This window comes from Diceros bicornis, chromosome 16, assembly GCF_020826845.1.
Source record: "Diceros bicornis minor isolate mBicDic1 chromosome 16, mDicBic1.mat.cur, whole genome shotgun sequence".
Lineage (NCBI taxonomy): Eukaryota > Metazoa > Chordata > Mammalia > Perissodactyla > Rhinocerotidae > Diceros > Diceros bicornis.
The window spans coordinates 52,741,107-52,762,247 of record NC_080755.1 but is presented as its reverse complement, the minus strand read 5'-3'; the positions used below and the strand labels follow the sequence as shown (position 1 = coordinate 52,762,247).

Below are 21,141 nucleotides of genomic sequence, written 5' to 3'. Positions count from 1 at the left end.
ACGCCTAAAATCAGAATATTAATGATGAGTATGACCTTACTTACCTTTGCAAAAAAATTCAACAGGAGTAGTCTGAAACAGCACAGTCTAATAATTTCAGTTAGTACATTTTTCAGTGTCAAATCAGTTTTGCAAAACATAGTCCACCTGCTCTCGTTCTACATTGCTATTTTGGATGACCCAGGGGATTCTCTTTGTAAATTAGTGAATAGTCAGAATTATAGGATATTTAAAAGAAATGCAGCTTTATTACTTTCTAGAAATACAGTAATAGTAATCCTAAATTCTAACAATGCATCTTTGATTTAATGAATAAAGGAGGTTCATTTTTAATCAGCATCTAATTATTTTTATGTAAATGGAAGCTATTGTAATACTTGAAAATAGTTCTCTTAAGTTGGTTAAACATTTCCCTCTGAAATTTTGTTATATTATCCCTTTCCTTAGCAAACTATAATGCAAAACTTAATGCCTTTTCAGCCCTGTTCAATTTGCACAGAGACCAAACTAGCAGATCCTAATTTAGTAAGGTTTTATTATGTACACTGTGAGCCTGTGATGACATTTTATTGGTATTTCAGTTTATTAAATCAGATATGCAGACTTTATACAAGATATTGATTGTCTAAAGAAATAAAGTCCCATAGGAAGATTGTCTTTATCATATTTATTCCTCTACTTTTTACAAAAGAAAATGATCATAGTTTATAGTTTTTGAAAGGAAATAAATCTGTGACACTATTTGTAGAACTACGGAATTCATGTTTTTGTATATTAGGAAAGAATAATTTAATATATAACTGAGAATATTAAAAAAATCAGGTTCTGATTTTTTTAGAAAGTATATTTTTTCTGAAAGTATATACTCCGAAAATCAGAGTATATACTTTCTTGATTCAATTAATCGACAATTGTTTTTTCTTTCACATCTCCAGTGTCCTGAGCACTAGGCAGACATACAGGCAGAACAGTTAGTGTGTAATAGAGTTGTAAGCTGCTATAAAATGAGGACTTTATATTACAGTGTTAGGCAATTACAAAATGCAACAATTACATTGTTATGAGTTAAAGTTGTGAATTGTGTGACATAAAAATTGAGGAGAGAAGGAGTTTGAGTAGGGGAGCTGAATTGGTACCATCGAGGACCCATGTGGAAGTTGAACTAAATTTTAAAGAATGACTAGGATACGGGCATTCTAAATCTTTGTTTTTCAATTGTAAAAAGAGTATAGTCGTATTTTGGAAAGTAGGGATAAAGGGAAAAATCATCTATTAACCCCGCCTCTCTTGTTAATGTTCTGGTATATTTCCTTCCAGTCTTAGCTCTGTATTTGTCTTTTTAGCACAGTATTAATCATAGTCCATGTACTATTTTGTATCTTTTTTTTCTACTTAACTTTATTTTAGAAGTATTTTCCCAGGTGGTGGTGCGTAAGCTTCCTAGCCATCATTTTAATAGACATTTAATACTCTATGATGTGGATGCACCTTGATTTAGTTAGCCATTCCTCTATTTTTGATCATTTTATTTATTTCCACTTTTTATTATCGTAAATAATATTTTGAGTTATGTTTTTATATGTTAGCTTTTTATTTATTTTTTTTATTTTTTTGTGAGGCAGATAAGCCCTGAGCTAACATCTGTCGCCAATCTTCCTCTTTTTGGTGAGGAAGACTGGCCCTGGGCTAATATCTGTGACCATCTTCCTCCACTTTATATGGGACGCCACCACAGCATGGCTTGACAAGCGGTGCGTTCTTGCACGCCCGGGATCCGAACCCCAGGCCACCGCAGTGGAGCGTGCGCACTTAACCGCTACGCTACTGGGCCGGCCCCTACATTAGCTTTTTACATAGTTTACATTATTTACTTTGGCCACTTCTCAGATGTAGTATAGGTGGGCCATAGAATATGAACTTTTTCTTTTACTTTTGTTTTAAGAACAGTGCCAGCTTATTATATCAACAACAACCTATGAGGGGTCCTGTTTCATCATATCCTTCATAGTATTTGGTATTACCATTTTAAATTAAGAATATCAAATGCTATTTTCATAGATCAGAAATGGTACAGCTTTGTATAATTTCCTATACTTGTTTTACTAATGATATTTTCTCTTCTATGTATTGTCTGTTCATATTCTTGGCCATTCTGAATCTTATAAACCAAGTGATTTGTTATGCTTTCTTAAACCTCAGTCTTTCCTTCCGCCTTGTCTTCAGTGTTTTAGTTTTATGATCTGTGGTAGAGTTTAAAGCGTTTTGTTTCTTTTACTTTCTCATGTTTAGGAAATAGTGCCATATGGAGTAGAGTTCTATAGTTGAAAAAGTTGAAAGAGAAATAAACTTCTTTTGTTTTGGTTTGATTTGTTTGATATTGTTTTGTAACTCTCAGTTAGGTAAGTAACTCACTCAACAAATACTGAGAGCTGGACCTGCAGTGGTGACAAGACTGACACAAAGATTTTACAAACTAGCAGGGAATGCATATAAGCAAACGTGATTAAAACAGTGTGATACGTACTGTAATGGAATATTTTGGAGATTACAGAGGTGGGACACCTACCCCAAACTAGGACAGAAAAGGATTAGAAAAGTCTTCTGTCCCTGTCTTATCTCATGAACATTTCTCCTTTGTCCACATTATGGTGTCCACATTATACTCCAGCCTAGAAATGTACCATACATTATTTAATCACTCCCCTGTAGATATGTAGATTGTTTCCTGTTTTTCCTTCTGTAAACAATATTATAACAAACATCTTCATATGGGCATCATAGTGGGTATATCTGATTATTTCCTCAGGGTAAATTCCTAGAAGTGACATTGTTGGATTATAGTATATGAATATTTTTGAGATTCTTGATGCATAGTATTAGATTGCCTTCCAGAAGGTGTTTATTCCTATAAAGTATGCGAGTTCCTTTTTCATTACACTCTTGTCAACAATATTTTTTTTTAGGTAGGTAAATATGATAAGTGAATATGTTATCTCTCTAATGTTTTAATTTCCGTATTAGTTTATCAATAAGGGCAAACATTTTCATGTATTTATTGGCTTTTTTTTTCTTTTTGAGAGGTTTATGTGCCTGTATTGCATCCATTTTTTAAAAAATTTGGGATGTTTGTCTTGATCTTCTAAGTGTATTAATAATTTAAACTTAGGATTTAAACTGTCTTTTTACCTTTGTCTTAATGTTTTCTTTCTTTCTTGGGTATATCTATCGTTTACCTTATGAATAATTTTTAAATATTTCTACTAGTTTAAACATGTAATGATCTCAAGATTTAATAAATTTAAAAAAAAAAGATAGTGTTGGAGTTGATATTTTAATGTTACTTTCCTTTCCTACTTTTTCTTCTGGAAAGCCTAGAAAATTTAAATTTTGTGATATTGTGACTTAGAAGTATTATCAAGGTTGTTTTAATTTAGAGAAAGCCCTCTTAGTATAAATTTACGTTTTTATTTGTTTAATGTTTTTTTCTTTTCGTTTCTACCCTTCCACTTGCACTCCCACACCCCCACCCCTTAGGTATGAAGCTCTCTTTCCGTTAGTATTGTCGTGTTTGATGTTGGCCTGGATACACATGGAACAAGAAACCCTACAACAATCTGGTGTTTCCTGTAAACAGAAGGTAGCTTATCAAAATCATTGTTGTGTTTATTTGAGAATATTAAATATTCTCTATCCTATAAGGAAGCTGCAATGGTATTTCATCAAATATTCTTTCTACTTAAAATTTTTCACTAATCAAGGCATTAATAATTAAGTTAATAATTAATAATTAAATTAAGCAAATAGTTTATAAGGAAATTTTGCACTTAGAAAAGCGTCATTTTATTGTTTTATAGGCATTATGTAGGTTAGGCTTTTCTTAGAAATTATTTGAGAATCATGTAAAAAACATCCATATATGTGAAGGGACGGAGGAGAAAGAATGCTGTTTATCTTATTTTCCTGTTTTCACATCTGATTTTTCTTTCCTTCAATTTATTTTAGTTGGAAGAATATTTATGTTGTCGCAAGTCAATTTATGAATTTGATCAGAAAGTGACATTTATGTTCCCAGTGTTTTTGTTTCTAAACATCCTACCTCAAAATGCTTATTGTTACCTTAGTGATTGTGGCCTCAGTCCAAATCTTAGACTGTTTATTCAACACAGTATACTTTGAGATGGCTAGAAGCCAACCACATTTTAAGAGCTTTTTGCTGAGGCAGAGAGTTAAATTGATCTCTTGCCTTTATTTTAGAACTGAAGGTAATTATAAGAAATTGGCAATAGAATATTTACAGTTTTACTGAAGTCAGGTAAAATGAATATTGCAGGAAAACACCTTCATAGTTGATCCATTCTTAACTGGTTCCAGTTGAGTTTACAGAGAGTAATTGATAATTTAGAATAATTAATTTCAATAAAGGAGAAACTAAACAAAGCTGGAGGTATCACACTCCCTGATTTCAAAATATACTACAAAGCTATAGTGACCAAAACAGCATGGTACTGGCACAAAAACAGACACACAGATCAATGGAATAGAATCGAAAGCCCAGAAATAAACCCACACGTCTATGGACAGCTAATCTTTGACAAAAGAGCCAAGAACATACAATGGGGAAAAGAAAGTCTCTTCAACAAATGGTGTTGGGAAAACTGGATAGCCACATGCAAAAAAATGAAAGTAGACCCTTACCTTACACCATACACAAAAATTAACTCCAAATGGATTAAAGACTTGAATGTAAGACCTGAAACTATGAAAATTCTAGAAGAAAACATAGGCAGTACGCTCTTCGACATCGGTCTTAGCAACATCTTTTCAAACACCACATCTGACCGGGCAAGAGAAACAATAGAAAAAATAAACAAATGGGACTACATCAAACTAAAAAGCTTCTGCACAGCAAAGGAAACCATCAACAAAACGAAAAGACAACCTAACAATTGGGAGAAGATATTTGCAAACCATACATCTGATAAGGGCTTAATCTCCAAAATATATAAAGAACTCATGCATCTCAACAACAAAAAAACTAACAACCCAATTAAAAAATGGGCGAAAGACCTGAACAGACATTTCTCCAAAGAAGATATACAGATGGCCAACAGACACATGAAAAGATGTTCAAAATCACTATCAGGGAAATGCAAATCAAAACTACAATGAGATATCACCTCACGCCCGTCAGAATGGCTATAATTAACAAGACAGGAAACAACATGTGTTGGAGAGGATGTGGAGAGAAGGGAACTCTCATACACTGCTGGTGGGAGTGCAAACTGGTCCAGCCACTATGGAAAACAGTATGGAGATTCCTCAAAAAATCAAGGATAGAACTGCCATATGATCCAGCTATTCCACTGTTGGGTATTTATCCAAAGAACTTGAAAACACCAATTTGCAAAGGTACATGCACCCCTGTGTTCATTGCAGCATTATTCACAATAGCCAAGACTTGGAAGCAACCTAAGTGCCCATCAAGGGACGAATGGATAAAGAAGCTGTGGTATATATACACAATGGAATACTACTCAGCCATAAGAAACGATGAAATCCAGCCATTTGTGACAACATGGATGGACATTGAGGGTATAATGCAAAGTGAAATAAGTCAGAGAGAGAAGGTCAAATACCGTATGATTTCCTTCATTAAGTAGTAGATAATAACAACAATAAACAAACACATAGGGACAGAGATTGGATTGGTGGTTAGCAGAGGGGAAGGGGGGAGGGAGGAGGGTGAAAGGGATAATTCGGTACATGTGTGTGGTGATGGGTTGTAATTAGTATTTTGGTGGTGAACATGGTGTGATCTATGCAGAGATAGAAGTACAATGATGTACACCTGAAATTTTTACAATGTCGTAAACCAATGTTACTGCAATAAACAAAAAATTAAAAAAAAAAAAAAAAAGGAGAAACTTTATTGAAGTATATTGAATAATTACTGGTTTTTAACTTACAGCCCTGGAATACTAAAATAATACATGAAAAGCAGTTTTGATCAAGTAAATGGTCAGACTGTCCTTAATACTGACTGTTAAATATTTTAATATTAAATAAATATTAAATTTAAAAATGAGATTTATTGTGTCACTTTTTAAATTCTATTTTTCAACTGAATTTCTTTTTTTAGAAAAGCGTAGTAAAGCATCCTAAGAACTTATTAGGAAATTACATGGGGAGTGGGGGATGGGGACAGTCTCCCTTTAAACTCACCCAAGAATTTTTCTTTTTTCGAGGGAGGGGGCTTAAGCAAGAGTGCACCCATCTTGTTGGAATTGAGTGACTTTCTATTTTACCAAAGACAGGAATATTTTGCTTTTTTATAGACAGAAGGTAATTTATCCACAAATAGAATTATCAGAAGAACAAGAAACAGAGAAATATTTAATTTTATCATGCTTTTTAATTTCATACCCTACCTGGGTTTGAGAAGATAGGACACTCTGAGAAATCAGGTCTTAGAAAAGGGAAGAATTATACAGGAATTTAAAAGTGAAGCATTTATATAGGATAAGAAAAATCCCAATTCTCATTTTTATTACATATGAAGCAATACTGCCACTCTGTTCAGTATATTATTAGCAATATATTTTGCCTTTTTGGCAGATTTTGTTAAGGTGTAATTAAGCTATAGGAGAAGATTTATTGTTTTCTTTTTTTATGTCAGTACAGAGTATCTTTCTAGCTATTGTAACTTAGACTGTAAGTTTGTCTTTGAGGGTAGAAGGTAAACGGTTATTTGTGCATTCCTATATTTCTTATTCTCTCACAGGTCAACGGTATCCAGTTCATCTATAATACTGATATAACCCAGTTCCGACAGCTCTGTCTGGATGACATCCGGAGGGCCTTTTTTCTTGTATCTTTTCTTTGGATTTTTGTTTAAAGATGCTGCAACCTCCCAGCTAATGGAGTAGGAAGACGTGGAAGGTGTTTCTGCCTGTCACATAATAGTGGTATTACCTCAGAGGCCATTTAACCCTTCTCTCAACCATAATTTTCTCATAAGGCTCACATTTTAAAAACTTTTTGAAACTGTGGAAAAGCATAAAGAGTGATATAACAAACAAGTGTATATGTGTGTATTCCTCCCATCCAAGGGATCAACAATTAATATTTTGTCACACATGTCACACATTTAAAAAAAATTAAAATATCATGGCTAAGGCCAAAGTCTCCTTTCAGCTCTCAACTCCAATTTAATTTCCCTCATCCCAAAGAAACCACTGTTATGAGTTTGGTTTGTATCTTTTTATGAGTATGTTATGCTGTACTCATGTTACACGACACCTGTCTCACAAGGGTTTGGATCACATCAGAGGCAGTATTGTGTCAGAAGTTTGAACGACAGTAAGGCAGAGTAAGTTCTCATCTTGAGAAAGCTGGCTGACCAGCGTCAAAACCTCCTTAGGGAGGTGTTTCCTTTGAACCTACCGTGGTGCAAGGTCTGGACCGTATAGGTCCAGAAAATAAATGTTCTCATTCTCTCCTCTGCCTCTTGCTTTCACTCTCAATTTTGCTTTTTTTCTCTTTTTGCAGGCTTCTTCCACTCAGCCTACACTAATAAAACACTTTTCCCTTGAACCCTGCATCCCCCTAAATTATAATTTCGTCTTGTCCTTTCTGTTTACTACCAAGCTCCTTGAAAGAAAAAATAGTTGCTGCTACCATTTCTTCCTCATTTATGTCCTCAAGCCCAGAACAGTGCCTGGCACATAGAGTGTGGCACATAGGAGCTCTGTGAGTATTTTTCATGTGTCTCTGCGGAAGCTTTATTCTCAGTGGTCTGCAGGGGCTTCCTGATTGCACAGTCCAGTCTGCTCAGTGTTACTTGACCACTCCATAACATTCAACTCTATTGATTTCTCTCTTATTTTTCCAGACTTCTAGGACATGATCCAGGTTTCCCTCTTAGCTTTTTATATCATCTCTGTTCTCCTTCACTAAAACTTACTCTTCCTTTGTCTGATCTTGAACCAGGTTTTTCTCTGAGCTCTGTCATTAACCTTCTCCTCTTACTGTTTTTAGATAATGTCATCCTCTCCTATAGCTTTGACTGACACCTCTGTGCAAACAACTCTGAGATCTACTTCTACAGCCCTGACCTCTCTCTTGACCTTGAGAACCATATGTCCATCGTCCTGCTGAGCATCACCACATGTATGTCCCAAACTAACAACTGCTCACTCCTCTCCAAAGTCACTGTCTGGCAGGCCTTATCTCATTAAATGGCATTGCCATACTCCCAGCAACCTATGCCATCAAACTTATATTTAGCTGCTCCTTGTCCATTTCTAAAGTCCTACTGTCTCCCCTTATTCCTCCTTTCTACTCGAGCTGCACCAGTTCAGACTTAACCTTGTCCCTAACGTGGACTACTGAAATAGCTTCCTAATTGGATTTCCTGCCTCTAATAATTATGTCTCCTTTATCTGAATATCTCACTGTCACTGGTATTTCTCATTTATATCACCCACCTAAAATGTTTGCTAGCTCTTCATGGTCTCCACAATAAAGTTCAAGGCTTTTTATTAATATGCCACTGATCTAGATTCCTTGCTTCATCTTTCACTGTATCCTTGAATAAACCCTGAGCTTCTGTCACACATATTTACTGTTACTTGACCATGTCGTTTATTTTTCCACTGTTTACTTTAAAATGCCTCTCATTTTCTTCTACATGTTGTCATAATCTTAGTCACCATTTGAGCACTTTGAGACTATTTTATTCGGATTTATATTCTTAGTGCCTAGCTCTGCCTCTGACATACACTAGACGACAAATGTTGGTTGGTTAGTTAACTGATTGAATGAGTGGATCCATGAATACGTTTAAGGCTCAAATCACCAGCTCACATACCACTTTTTCACTGAAAGTTGTCAGGAGTCATATTTCCTCTTCAGTGTTTCTATACTACTTTGCTCTATGTGTATATAATAATAAATAGCTAACATTTATTGAAACCTTTCAGTGGGCCAGGCACTATTTTAAGTACTTTATTAGCCGTAGGGTCTTAGACACCAATAGGGTTAATATCTAATTTTTATTACTACACTAATACAAGTGGTAAGTTTAAGAATGTCAAAAAGACGTTTAACATTTTCTCATGTCTCATTCTCTATTGAATTATTTTAAAACATGATTTCTGGGCTGGCCCCGTGGCTTAGCGGTTAAGTGCGCGCGCTCCGCTGCTGGCAGCCCGGGTTTGGATCCCGGGCGCGCACCGACGCACCGCTTGTCCAGCCATGCTGAGGCCGCATCTCACATACAGCAACTAGAAGGATGTGCAGCTATGACATACAACTATCTACTGGGGCTTTGGGGGAAAAATAAATAAATAAAATTATTTAAAAAATAAAATAAAATAAATAAAATAAAACATGATTTCTTATTTCTTTCTGTAGTGGGCACACAGCAAGCATATATGAACTAAACCAGTATTTCAGCTGAAAATGTCTATACATGCACTAGGTCCTCATTCTCCTTTTGAAAAAATTGTTAGCAGCCAACTACAGATACAATAACCTGACTCGCTTATGTTAGAGAAGAGGAAAACAGTAACTTTCCCGAGGTTACTAATGACAAGTGAGGATGATCTCTCAGGCCTTGTTGTTCTTAGTATATTGCTTCTTTAATCTGGTTCTTTGAAAATGCATTCACAAGGAGATATGATGGAACATTCATTTACAACAATTTATGATCAAATGTACAAGTAAAAAAGCAAATTACCCTCATGGTAGAATAGGCATATCTTTTTAAATCAAAAATAAATTTGTATGAATTCTAACATGTTTTGGCATTTCCTTAACTCTATTTAGGTTTTCTTCTTAGTGACAGCGTTTTTTGGAACTGGGAATATAGCTTCTATTAACAGGTAATTTTAGATGAAAACAGCATATATATGTAACCAAAAAGTAATACAAATTGGGATTTTGTTCTGTACCTTTTTATACTGAAGAATATATTTTGGAAGTTGGTATGTATCAGCACATACAGCTCTACCTCATTCATTTTAGTGGCTTCATAATATTCCTTGATACAGTGTATGCTTGTGTTTTAATAAGAATAGATTTCAGAAAATTAATTTAAATGTGCTTTTTAGCAGAACATTCTTTTAAAGTTACAATGTGAATTCTAAAATCCTTTTTCTTTGTGTTCATTCCTTAGCTTTGATCTTACCTCTGTCTATTGCTTTCTGACTGTGTTTAGTCCTTTTATGATGGGAGCCCTGATGATGTGGAAGGTTAGTTTTCTTATTTTCTTATTTTATTAAGATACTGATTAAGATTATGAACTCATTGTGACATTAAGATTATAAAGTCTTTGTGACAGTTAAATAGCATGGAAAGAAGATACCCACCGAAGGGAGATGGGACCCTCCAGCCTTTACTCCAAAATACCGTTAATCTTTTTACTTAACCCTTAAGCCCGTTTAACTTCAAGAGTAGAGATTCCATGTTAGTTCAGGAAGTTCTATCAAAGGTGATTAAAGCCTGTGAGAAAGTGCAGTGTAGATCAAAACTGCATTACTCCTCAAGATCTGCGGCTCCCTGAACCCATGTTCCTCACCCATGAGACTGCCAACGTGTTATAATTTTTCTCATACTCCATGTACCTAGAATTGATTCATTCATTAAACAGATATGTCATCGAATGTTTATATTCAGTAATGCACCAGGCACCAGCTAGGTCCTGAGGATACCAAGATCGTGACAAATTCTCAGCTTTCCAGGGGTTCAGACTCTCCGGTGGAATGTAATTCATGTTCTTTCCCTTCTTCTCTAGGGTCATTATGCTTGTCTTATTCCCTCTACCATAGTGCCTGGCACATTTTATTTTGTTAGTATTTATTTGTTTAAGTAAAGTAATAACTGCCTAATATCTAATTGCCTTCTGTTCACATCACATAAGTAATAATTGTTAAAGGTATGTTCTCTTAGTAGGATTAATATCCTTTTTTTGTTGCTGCACCAATACAAATGTAATTTTAAGAAATGTTAAAAAGATGTTCAACGTTTTTCTCATGTCCCATTCTCTATTGAATTATTTTAAACCTTATATCGTTTCTTATATCACAATATATGCAAATATCAATTCATTTTGTTGTACACTTGAAACTAATATAATGCCATATGTCCATTATACCTCAAAAAACACGTATAGTCATGTGCCACATGATGGTGTTTTGGTTAGCACCAGACTGCGTTTACAGCAGTGGTCCCACAAGATCAGCGCCATGTAGCCTACGTGTGGAGTAGGCTGTACCATCTAGGTTTGTGTAAGTGCACTCTATGATGTTCACACAATGATGAAATCGCCTAACACCACATTTCTCAGAACTCATCATCGTTAAGCAGTGCATGACTGTATCTCAAAATATTAACACTATTAGCACTGGATTATGGATTTTCAAGCAGTATAAATTTTATTATACCTTTATTTTTTTCAGATGTTTTTACAGTGACTATGAATTTTATAATTAGAAATAAATAAGTATTAAAACAACAAAAAGCAATAGTAAAGCAGCTAAGTCATGTTTATGGAGTTATAGTATCAACTGTCCAGTTGGATTCAAGGATCTGTGAATCAAATTATCAGGCTCTATGATTTATTTGATCTGGGCATTCTGTACCTTTCACACCCTCTTGAAATCATTTGAACATCGTCATTAATTATTATGAATTAAATAGAGCAAAAAATTGTAATAGGTTTTATTTGGAATGCATGTTCGTCTTTGTTATCTTTTATACTACACACGTGATTGATGTAGATTTTTAAATCAGTTTCATCATGGTTCTGTATGTCATTGGTATGGTCTTATTTCACTGTTCTTCACTAATATATATATAAAAGTTATTTGAGAAATTGAAATATTTCTATAAGCAGAAATAGTATTTATTTCAAATAGTTTTCAAATGCTTCAGCTACCCATGGTATCATTTGTTGTTCTTTTAAACAGATTTTAATTCCCTTTGTTCTTGTGATGTGTGCTTTTGAAGCAGTTCAGTTAACTACCCGGTTATCATCAAAAAGGTAAGATGAATGTTTAAGAAGCATTGGATCTGCCCATTTTTAGGAAATGAGAGTCAACATTTGAGGGTATTTCATGTGATTGGTATTAAGACACTTGGATTATTTATTACAAAAATGAGAAAAAATGTTTAACCCTTTTAGTTAGGGTTCAGGTGTCATTAGAGGAAATTAGTTGATTAGAGCCTCCAGCAGAGAAAATGTGGTTTCTCAGCCATGAGATGTTATTAGACTATCATTCAAGCTAGTGAGGCGCCTCCCTAGAAAGCAGCAAAACGTGAATGTGAATTCTTGTAGTTGATGACTCGTTTGTCGTAGATATAGTTGTGCCTGCGACAAACAAGGGATATTGTTCTACTGTTTTCTTGGGGGTTATTTCTTAAATAAGTATTAGACAGATGTGTTAACATTATTTCATTTTACATGCCTTGAAATTAACTGTTCTAAATGTCAATAATTTACATAGCTTCTCAGTCTTGATTTCTACACATTTGACAAATGGAAGGAAAAGTATTCCTTCTGAGTTTTGGGCAATTTCTGGAGTAGGCAGTCTTAAGCGGTGAAGACTCTGGAAGAGAAGCTGTCAAACTCAGCTATTTGCTTTTTTAACAATAAAATTGCCTCATCAGCACGGGACCGATCAGCCTCTCTGAAAGACACTTGAGATAAATATGAAGCTTCTTAGCAGTTTTGTTATTCTTGAATCAAACTGGCATATTCAGTACTGAAAGAAATAACTAATATTAGCATAAATTTGCTTCTTCTTGATGAGTTTAAGCTAGAACTGCGTTTAGCATATTATTATGCATATGACATAATAAAAAAAAAAGATGTTCTCCCACTGTTTGAAAGTAGTAGAAATCTCGTTTCTAGTTTAATTTAGTATATTTGTGCAGGATATTTACATGAATTTAACATTGAAAGCATTTATACCTTGTCAGTATCATATGAAAGATAGTTACTTAGATGCAATAAAAAACTGGTAAATGACATGTACTCTCTTGCTATCTGTTAAAAGATACATTTTTTAGAAGGGACTTTAATTAAGGTTTAAATAAGAGGAGCTAGAGACGTTCAACGAGAAGTAGAAGGCTCATCAGAAGGTGTGTGTGTGTGTGTGTGTCTGTATATTTGTGTGCACACATGCGTGTGTGTGTGTGTGGTAATTCTATCCTGAGACTAGTGCAACAGAAAACTAAACATAAAGGGAGAGAACTCAGGCAAAGGTGACAAAGTTGAGGCTTTATAAATGTCCTCTTTTGACCTCTAAAGCTTTACACGTAACTGACATTTCCCCCTCAATGTCACACTGACCCTTCAAATTTAATATGTCACACATTGAACCCAGCAATTCCCTTTCTTCCTGAAAGCTTCTTGAAAACTATCTCCTATCCTGTTTTCTTTATCTAATCCATCACACAAGCCTAAGTCCATCAATCTCTCATTGCCATATCCACTTACTAAATATCACTGATATCGTCTCTCCTTTCTATCCACATTTTTAGTCTCATTATTTATGTTGCTAAACATTTTCTTGCAACACAATTCTTGAAAGCCTAAGGGTTAAGATAGGAGTGAAATGACTTGCTTGTTAGATCCCTAATGCCAAGGATGAGTTCAATATAGCAAACCTGTGAGGTGATTCCAACTGCTTTTCTTTCAACCTGTTCTTGAAGTATGTATTGAACAAAGGTGGAGTAGAGAAGCTGTGTTAGCATCATTTTATTTTGCATGACTTTAAAGCTAGCTTTTCTAAATATCAGTAATATATCTAGTTTCTCAGTTTTAATAACTGACTTCATCAACAAAGACTTGTGTATTTTTGGTAGAGGCCACTAAAACGAAGTGTCTGGGCATGAAGATTAACTAATGGTTAATCTGTTAGGAGTGCTTTTGGCTGTAAGTAATGAAAATCTGTCAACTTAAAAATCAAATTTGCCTGTTATTTTATCTCAAAATGAGTTTATTCAGAAATAGCCGAAAGAATTGCAATTCGGGATGTGCATGCTATGGCAAACCATAGACAAATCTGGAAAAGAAAGGACGTAAGCTGCTTTTAGAGAGAAGAAGGGGAAGTAGGGAGGGACTGTTCTAAACAAAAATCTGCTGGGGGAAAATAACAGTTCAGGGCCACAACAGTTTCTCATTGGCTGAGCTGCAGCATTTCTCACTGGCTGGGCCGTTGCCTGGTGGGGAGAGAAATCTTCTTTCACTAGTAAAGTAGTTTTACTTCCTGTCGAAGATGCAAGTCTGTCTCTTCCTGTTTGGTGTAACTGACAATGTATGATAGGGTATGAGAATTCCCCCTTCAGGCCTTCCCAACTCCAATTTAGTTAAGGTTTCTTTTATTAATTTCCACATAACTAACAGTAGCTGTGAGAAATTGGGATTTATGTCTGTAACATAACATGGAGTCTGGAAGTTGGCAGTCCAGAGCTAGTGTGATGTCATCAGCAGCCATGCCTTTCTGCCCTCCCATTCTTAGGGTGTTGGCTTTTCTACTCATACCTCCATGAATCATGTTTGCCATCGAGATAGGAAGAAGGGGAAAGATCTAATGGGGAAAAAGGCAAAGAGATGCGTCACCTGATTCTCCCTTTCTGTCAGGGAAGCAATGTCTTTCCCAAATGCCCCGTCCAACAGATTTTGGATTATGTCTCAAAGGCCGAAACTCTAACTGGTGCACATTCATTCTAAACCGGAAGATGGTTAGAGAAAAGGAAGTCGTGGTTCTGAGTGGGGGTGGGAAACAGCCAACCACGTGTCTGTCACAGTTAAGGAAGATATTTTGAGGCCAGTCCATTTCACAAGATGAGGTGACATGGACCTTAAAGACCTTTATCACTTTTAGAATGCAACAAAGCCTAAGAGAGTATTAGAAGGCAGCTGAGAAAGAGGAGAAAGTTTTCTTAGAATTATAGAAGTATCCAACAACCAACCAAATAGTAAAATCTAAAAGGGACATATTTTGGTTCTATATTTGATTAAATACTCAACTATACAAGAAAGCCATGGCTAAATAGTAGTAATTGAAAGAAAACCTTGACGAGGTCAATAATGTGATCTAGCAACCCAAAAAGCTGGTTTTCTCGTGACCTATGCTGATTTATGGTTATTGTCTCTACTAGGTCTAATTTACCTAAGTCAGATGTTACAGACCTGGTTTTTGTCAAGAAGATTTGCTTTTCCATCATTATTTTGTCATTTACAGATTTTACTCTGTGTGGTTTTAGCTTTTTACAGTGTTATTTGATGGTGTTTCTACCAAGTCTGATTTTTCCTAGGTTTTCTTAGGTTCCTAATTTTCCTAAAATTTTTTGGGTGTCCTATGAAACCAAAAGGAAGAGGTTCTTAAGTCAGACGTAGATCTGAAAGACATGTCACCATGTGTAGTATTAGCCATTTCCAGTTGTATCTTATGCTGATTACTTTTACCATTCATTCAGCACAGATGTTTTGAGTTTCTATAAATGCTGGCTGTGTTCTAGCTGCCGGTGATACATTGGTGAATAGAGCTTACCATCTACTTGGGGAAACAAATAATAAATAAAATGCTTGCAATAACGATAAAATGTCAGGTAGTATTAAATGTCAGGAAGAAAAATAGATCGATCGGAGGAGACATTTAAGCAGTAACCTGAATAAACAGAGAGTGAACCATAAACTATATGAGTAAAGAGCACTGCAGATAGAGATAGTGCGGAACATAAAAGGGCATGAGGTGAAAACGCGCGTGGTGTATTTGAAGAACAGCAAGAGGACCAGCCTTAAGCAGAGTGTGCTCGCAGAAGAGTTGTAGGAAATAAGGTTGGAGGGATAGGCGGGGGCCAGACCATATGGGGCTATTTAGACCACAGTTAAGACTTCAGAATTTTTCCTCGTTGTGGCAAGAAGCCATCGGAAGGTTTCCAAGGCTCCTTTGTCTGTTGTGTGGATAATAACTTTAGGAGGACGAGAGCGAAATCAAGGAGATCAGTTAAGAGACCCTTGCAGGTGAATGCTCATAGCGGGTTGGTGGAGGTGATCTTCATTATCATTTGGATAAAAACCCAGTAGTATGTGTTTATTTTTGGAATCAAAGAGTATTCATGAGGCAAACTCATAGTGGGATCTAGGTTCTTAGCAATTTCAAAACATCGTAGAGATAAAATGATGTTATAAAACTACCCTCCTTTTAATAGAAATATTATATCCAGAACAAAGAGAGTGATAATCCCATCCTACTTTCATGGTGATTTGATCACCATGAATATTGAACAGTGTGTTACATTTATGCCTCCTATTTGAACAGTATGTGAATAAACAAGGGACACATTCAAAGGAAAGTGATGAGCATGCTGAAGGCTTCTGCGAGTGAATAGTGCGCTGGGGAGACAGTGCATAATGGTTAAGAGCACAGGCTCTGAGGCCAGACATGCTATGTTGAAAGTCTGCTCTCTTGCTAGCTGTGTGACCTTGGGCAACCTACTTCTCTTTTCCTCAGTTTCCACAGAATGGTTCAAGAATATGAAGATTTGCTCTGGAAAACTTTGTCCTTCTCGTTAATGAAGGCTTAGATCAGACGTCATATTCTCCGATAAACTTTTCTTATCCAGCTGCCCCACCCTCAAATTTCTAGCTGAGTTAGGTAACTCATAGAGTGATAAAACTGTTTCTTACTTTTCTGTTTCACACCCTGTTGTGAGCTGAATTGTGTCCCCCCAAAATTCATATGTTGAATGTGACTGTATTTCAAGATAGGGCCTTCAGAGATAATTAAGGTAAAATGAGGTCATATGAGTGGACCCTAGTCCAGTATAACTGGCATCCTTTTAAGAAGAGGAGATTAGGACACAGACACACACAGTGGAGAGACCATGTGAACGTAGAGGGAGAAGATGGCCATCTACAAGCCAAGGAAAGAGGCCTCAGAGTGAAACCAACTCTGCCAACCCCTTGATCTTAGACCTAGCCTCCAGAACTATGAGGAAATAAATGCCTGTAGTTTAAGCCACCCAGTCTATGGTACTTTGTTTTGGCAGCCCTAGCAAACTAATACACACCCTTTGGACTCTATGATAGTAGAGATTATATCTTTCATTTGTCTTTAATTTTGTCTAAAGCTTTTGTTACAAGGAGTGAGAAAGAAACCAGTATATATTAGGCACCTACAATATGCAGGCACTGTATTACGTGACTTAATTTTCCCAACAATACGATGAAGTAGATATTATTGTGCCCATTCTATAGATAAGGAAACCGAGGCTGAGAAGACAGTAAGTAACTTAACCAGGAGTGTCTTACCTCAGAAGGATTCCAGAATGTCATCTGTGTCATACAATAAAATAATTTGCTTCAGAAAAACAACATTTGAAAACATCAAACAAAACTTTAAAAGAGACATTTTAAGGTCTGTTGCGTTTAAATTGTGTTTATTTGTTTTCTTTTTTTCTGGAAGAACTAGATCCGATAGGGTGGAATTTTTGTTTCACTGATTATAATTCAAAGAAAGAAAGCACTGTATAATAATTGGAGCTGTCTAAACTGGAGTGGATTCTGTTACTGGAACCACTAAAGCTAGTGCTAGACAAAGCCTTCATTACTTTGGGAATTCATGCTTTGAGTAGAAGGTTGTACTGGATAACCATTGTGTTCTCTACAAACTTTTTTTTTAACCACAATTTGTTTATTTTCTTTTTATTGCAGTAACATTGGTTTATAACATTGTATAAATTTCAGGTGTACATCATTATGCTTCTATTTCTGCATACATTTCATCATGTTTACCACCCAAAGACTAATTACAATCCATTAGCACACACATGTGCCTAATCATCCCTTTCACCCTCCTCCCTCCCTCCTTCCACTCTGGTAACCACCAATCCCATCTCTGTCTCTATGTGTTTGTTTGTTGTTGTTTTTATCTTCTACTTATGAGTGAGATTATGCGGTATTTGACCTTCTCCCTCTGACTTATTTCGCTTAGCATAACACCCTCAATGTCCATCCATGTTGTCACAAATGGCTGGATTTCATCGTTTCTTATGGCTGAGTAGTATTCCATTGTGTATATACACCACATCTTCTTTATCCCTTTATGGGATTGTCCCTTTATGGGCATCTAGGTTGCTTCCAAGTCTTGGCTATTGTGAGTAACACTGCAGTGGACACAGGGGTGCATGTATCTGTATGCATTGGTGTTTTCATGTTCTTTGGATAAATACCCAACAGTGGAATAGCTAGTTCATATGATAGTTTTGTTCTTAATTTTTTGAGGAATCTCCATACTGTTTTCCACAGAGGCTGCACCAGTTTGTACTCCCACCAGCAGTGTACGAGAGCTCCCTTCTCTCTACATCTTCTCCAACAATTGTTGTTTCCTGTCTTGTTAATTATAGCAATTCTGATGGGCGTGAGGTGATATCTCATTGTAGTTTTGATTTGCATTTCCTTGATAGTTAATGATGTTGAATATCTTTTGATGTGCCTGTTGGCCATCTGTATATCTTCTTTGGAGAAATGTCTGTTCAGGTCTTTTGCCCATTTTTTTAATTGGGTTGTTAGTTTTTTTGTTGTTGAGATGTATGAGTTCTTTATATATTTTGGAGATTAACCCCTTATCAGATATATGGTTTGCCAATATCTTCTCCTAATTGTTAGGTTGTCTTTTCATTTCGTTGATGATTTCCTTTGCTGTGCAGAAGCTTTTTAGTTTGTCTACAAACTCTAAATCAGATTAACACACTTTATTGTACATCTGTTAAATCAGGTTTGTTTTGAATGATAATATTTCAGTAAGACATGACCAGTCTGACTTGTGGTATATATCTGCATATATGAGATACATGTTGAATTATATTTCTGTATTTCAAACCTATAGAAATAGGAAAACTATTATTTCTTAAAAGGAAGTCATAAACCTTGACCAAAATCGCATACCTTATATAAAAATTAACTCAAGATGGATCATGGATTTAAACTTTTAGGAAAAAAATAAAGAAAATCTTTGAGATTTGGTCTAGGGAAAGAGTTAGACTTGACAACAAATCCATGATCCATAAAAGGAAAAATTGATAAATTGGACTTCATCAAAATTAAAAGCTTTTGCTCTGCAAAAAACCATGTTAAAAGAATGAAAAGACAAGCTACGTACTGGGAGAAAATATTTACAAACCACATATCTGACAAAGGACTACTATCTAGAATATATAAAGAACTCATAAAATTCAGCAGTAAAAAAACAAACAATTTGGGGCCGGCCTGGTGGCACAGTGGTTAAGTTCACATGCTCTGCTTTGGCGGCCTGGAATTCACAGGTTTGGATCCTGGGCACGGACCTACACACGACTCATCAAGCCACACTGAGGCAACGTCCTCCATACAAAAAGTAGAGGAAGAATTGGCACACATGTTAGCTCAGGGCCCATCTTCCTCACAAAAACAAACAAACAAAACAAAACAAAAACAAACAATTCAATTGGAAAATGAGCAAAAGATCTGAAGAGGATATACAGATGGCAAAGAAGCCAGTGAAAAGATGTTCAGCATCATTAGCCATTAAGGACATTAAAACCACAACGATGTATCAGTATATGACTATCAGAATAGCTAAAATAAAAAATAGTGACATCATCAAATGCTGGTGAGGATGCAAAGAATTGCTCTCATACATTGCCGATTGGAATGTAAAGTGGTACAACCGCTCTGAAAAGAGTGTTACAGTCTCTTGTGAAACTAAACATGCAACTGCCATATGATCCAGCATATGGCATCCAGTACTCTTGGGTGTTTTTCCTAGAGAAATGAAAACTTATGTAATAGCCACAAACTAGAACAACCTTGATGTCCTTCAGTGCTTGAATGGTTAAGCAAAGTGTGGTATATCCATACAATGGAGTACTACTCAGCAATAAAGAGGAACAAACTGTTGATACACTCAGTACCTCAGATGAATCTCAGATGAATCTCAAGGGAATTGTGTGAGTGAAAAAAGGCAATCCCAAAAGGTTATGGAGTGTTATATGAATGATTCCACTTATACAAAATTCTCAAAATGACAAAAGTATAGAAATGGAGAACAGTTTAGTGGTTGCCAGGGGTTAGGAATTACCTCAGATGAATCTCAGATGAATCTCAAGGGAATTGTGTGAGTGAAAAAAGGCAATCCCAAAAGGTTATGGAGTGTTATATGAATGATTCCACTTATACAAAATTCTCAAAATGACAAAAGTATAGAAATGGAGAACAGTTTAGTGGTTGCCAGGGGTTAGGAATTAGGCAGGGGATCAGGTGAGAGGAGGATAGGTGTGGCTGTAGAAGAGTATCATGAGGGATCCTTATGATGATGGGAACATTCTGTATCTTGACAGTATCAATGTCAATATCCTGGTTGTGATATTGTACTATAGTTTTGTAAGATATTACCATTGGGGGAAACTGGACAAAAGGTATATGGATCCCTCTACTATTTCTTACAATTGCATGTGAATCTGCAATTATCTAAAATAAAAAGTTTAATTAAAAAATCATAATTCATGTGTCATACCATTGAAATAAATATTCAAAGCATTAAATAACATTTTTGAAGTCCAGCTCATCACTGTGGGACAGTAGTCCATGGTAATGTGAAAAGAGCTTTTGTCGAAGGTAGTATTTTCAGAAGCAAAAATATTAAAAGAATATTGGGTTATTTGATTCTTCTCATTTTGATGTTAATGTGCTCTAAAAATGTGCCTGTTGTATTATGTGTAATTTTTCTTTATTTTTTTTTCCAGTCTTTTTCTCATGGTTCTCGTCATATCAGACATTATGGCTTTGGTAAGTCATTCTTGGATATTCAGTATAAATAAGATTGAGAAACTAAGTGCTGAGTTAATTTAATCAAGAGAAATAAGAATGCTTTTCTGCACATGAAATCTTTAGATATTGAGTTATAAGTGCTGTCATAATTTATACATATAAATTACTTTCTTTTTATGTGACTTATTATGTAGTAAGAGCGCTCTTCTTAAGGTGTCAAAAGTCTTCTTATTTGATTTATTTGAATCTGTCATTTTATACCTATGGTGTATTGTCCCTGAAATGAGCCTTCCTTAAAAAGTTAACAAAAAAATCTAACTTTA

The 21,141-nt window shown here is 35.5% G+C and overlaps 1 protein-coding gene across 3 annotated transcripts in view; it reads left to right on the top strand.

The window, feature by feature from the left end:
- PIGN (phosphatidylinositol glycan anchor biosynthesis class N) overlaps nucleotides 1-21,141 on the top strand; it is a 118,102-nt gene that overhangs the window by 75,935 nt on the left and 21,026 nt on the right. For all 3 annotated transcript variants that reach the window (XM_058557258.1, XM_058557257.1, XM_058557255.1), the window contains 6 exons: nucleotides 3,535-3,637; nucleotides 6,782-6,868; nucleotides 9,829-9,884; nucleotides 10,178-10,253; nucleotides 11,970-12,043; nucleotides 20,794-20,836. In XM_058557258.1, coding sequence (XP_058413241.1) covers nucleotides 3,535-3,637; nucleotides 6,782-6,868; nucleotides 9,829-9,884; nucleotides 10,178-10,253; nucleotides 11,970-12,043; nucleotides 20,794-20,836 — 439 coding nt within the window. The remainder of the gene's footprint in view (nucleotides 1-3,534; nucleotides 3,638-6,781; nucleotides 6,869-9,828; nucleotides 9,885-10,177; nucleotides 10,254-11,969; nucleotides 12,044-20,793; nucleotides 20,837-21,141) is intronic.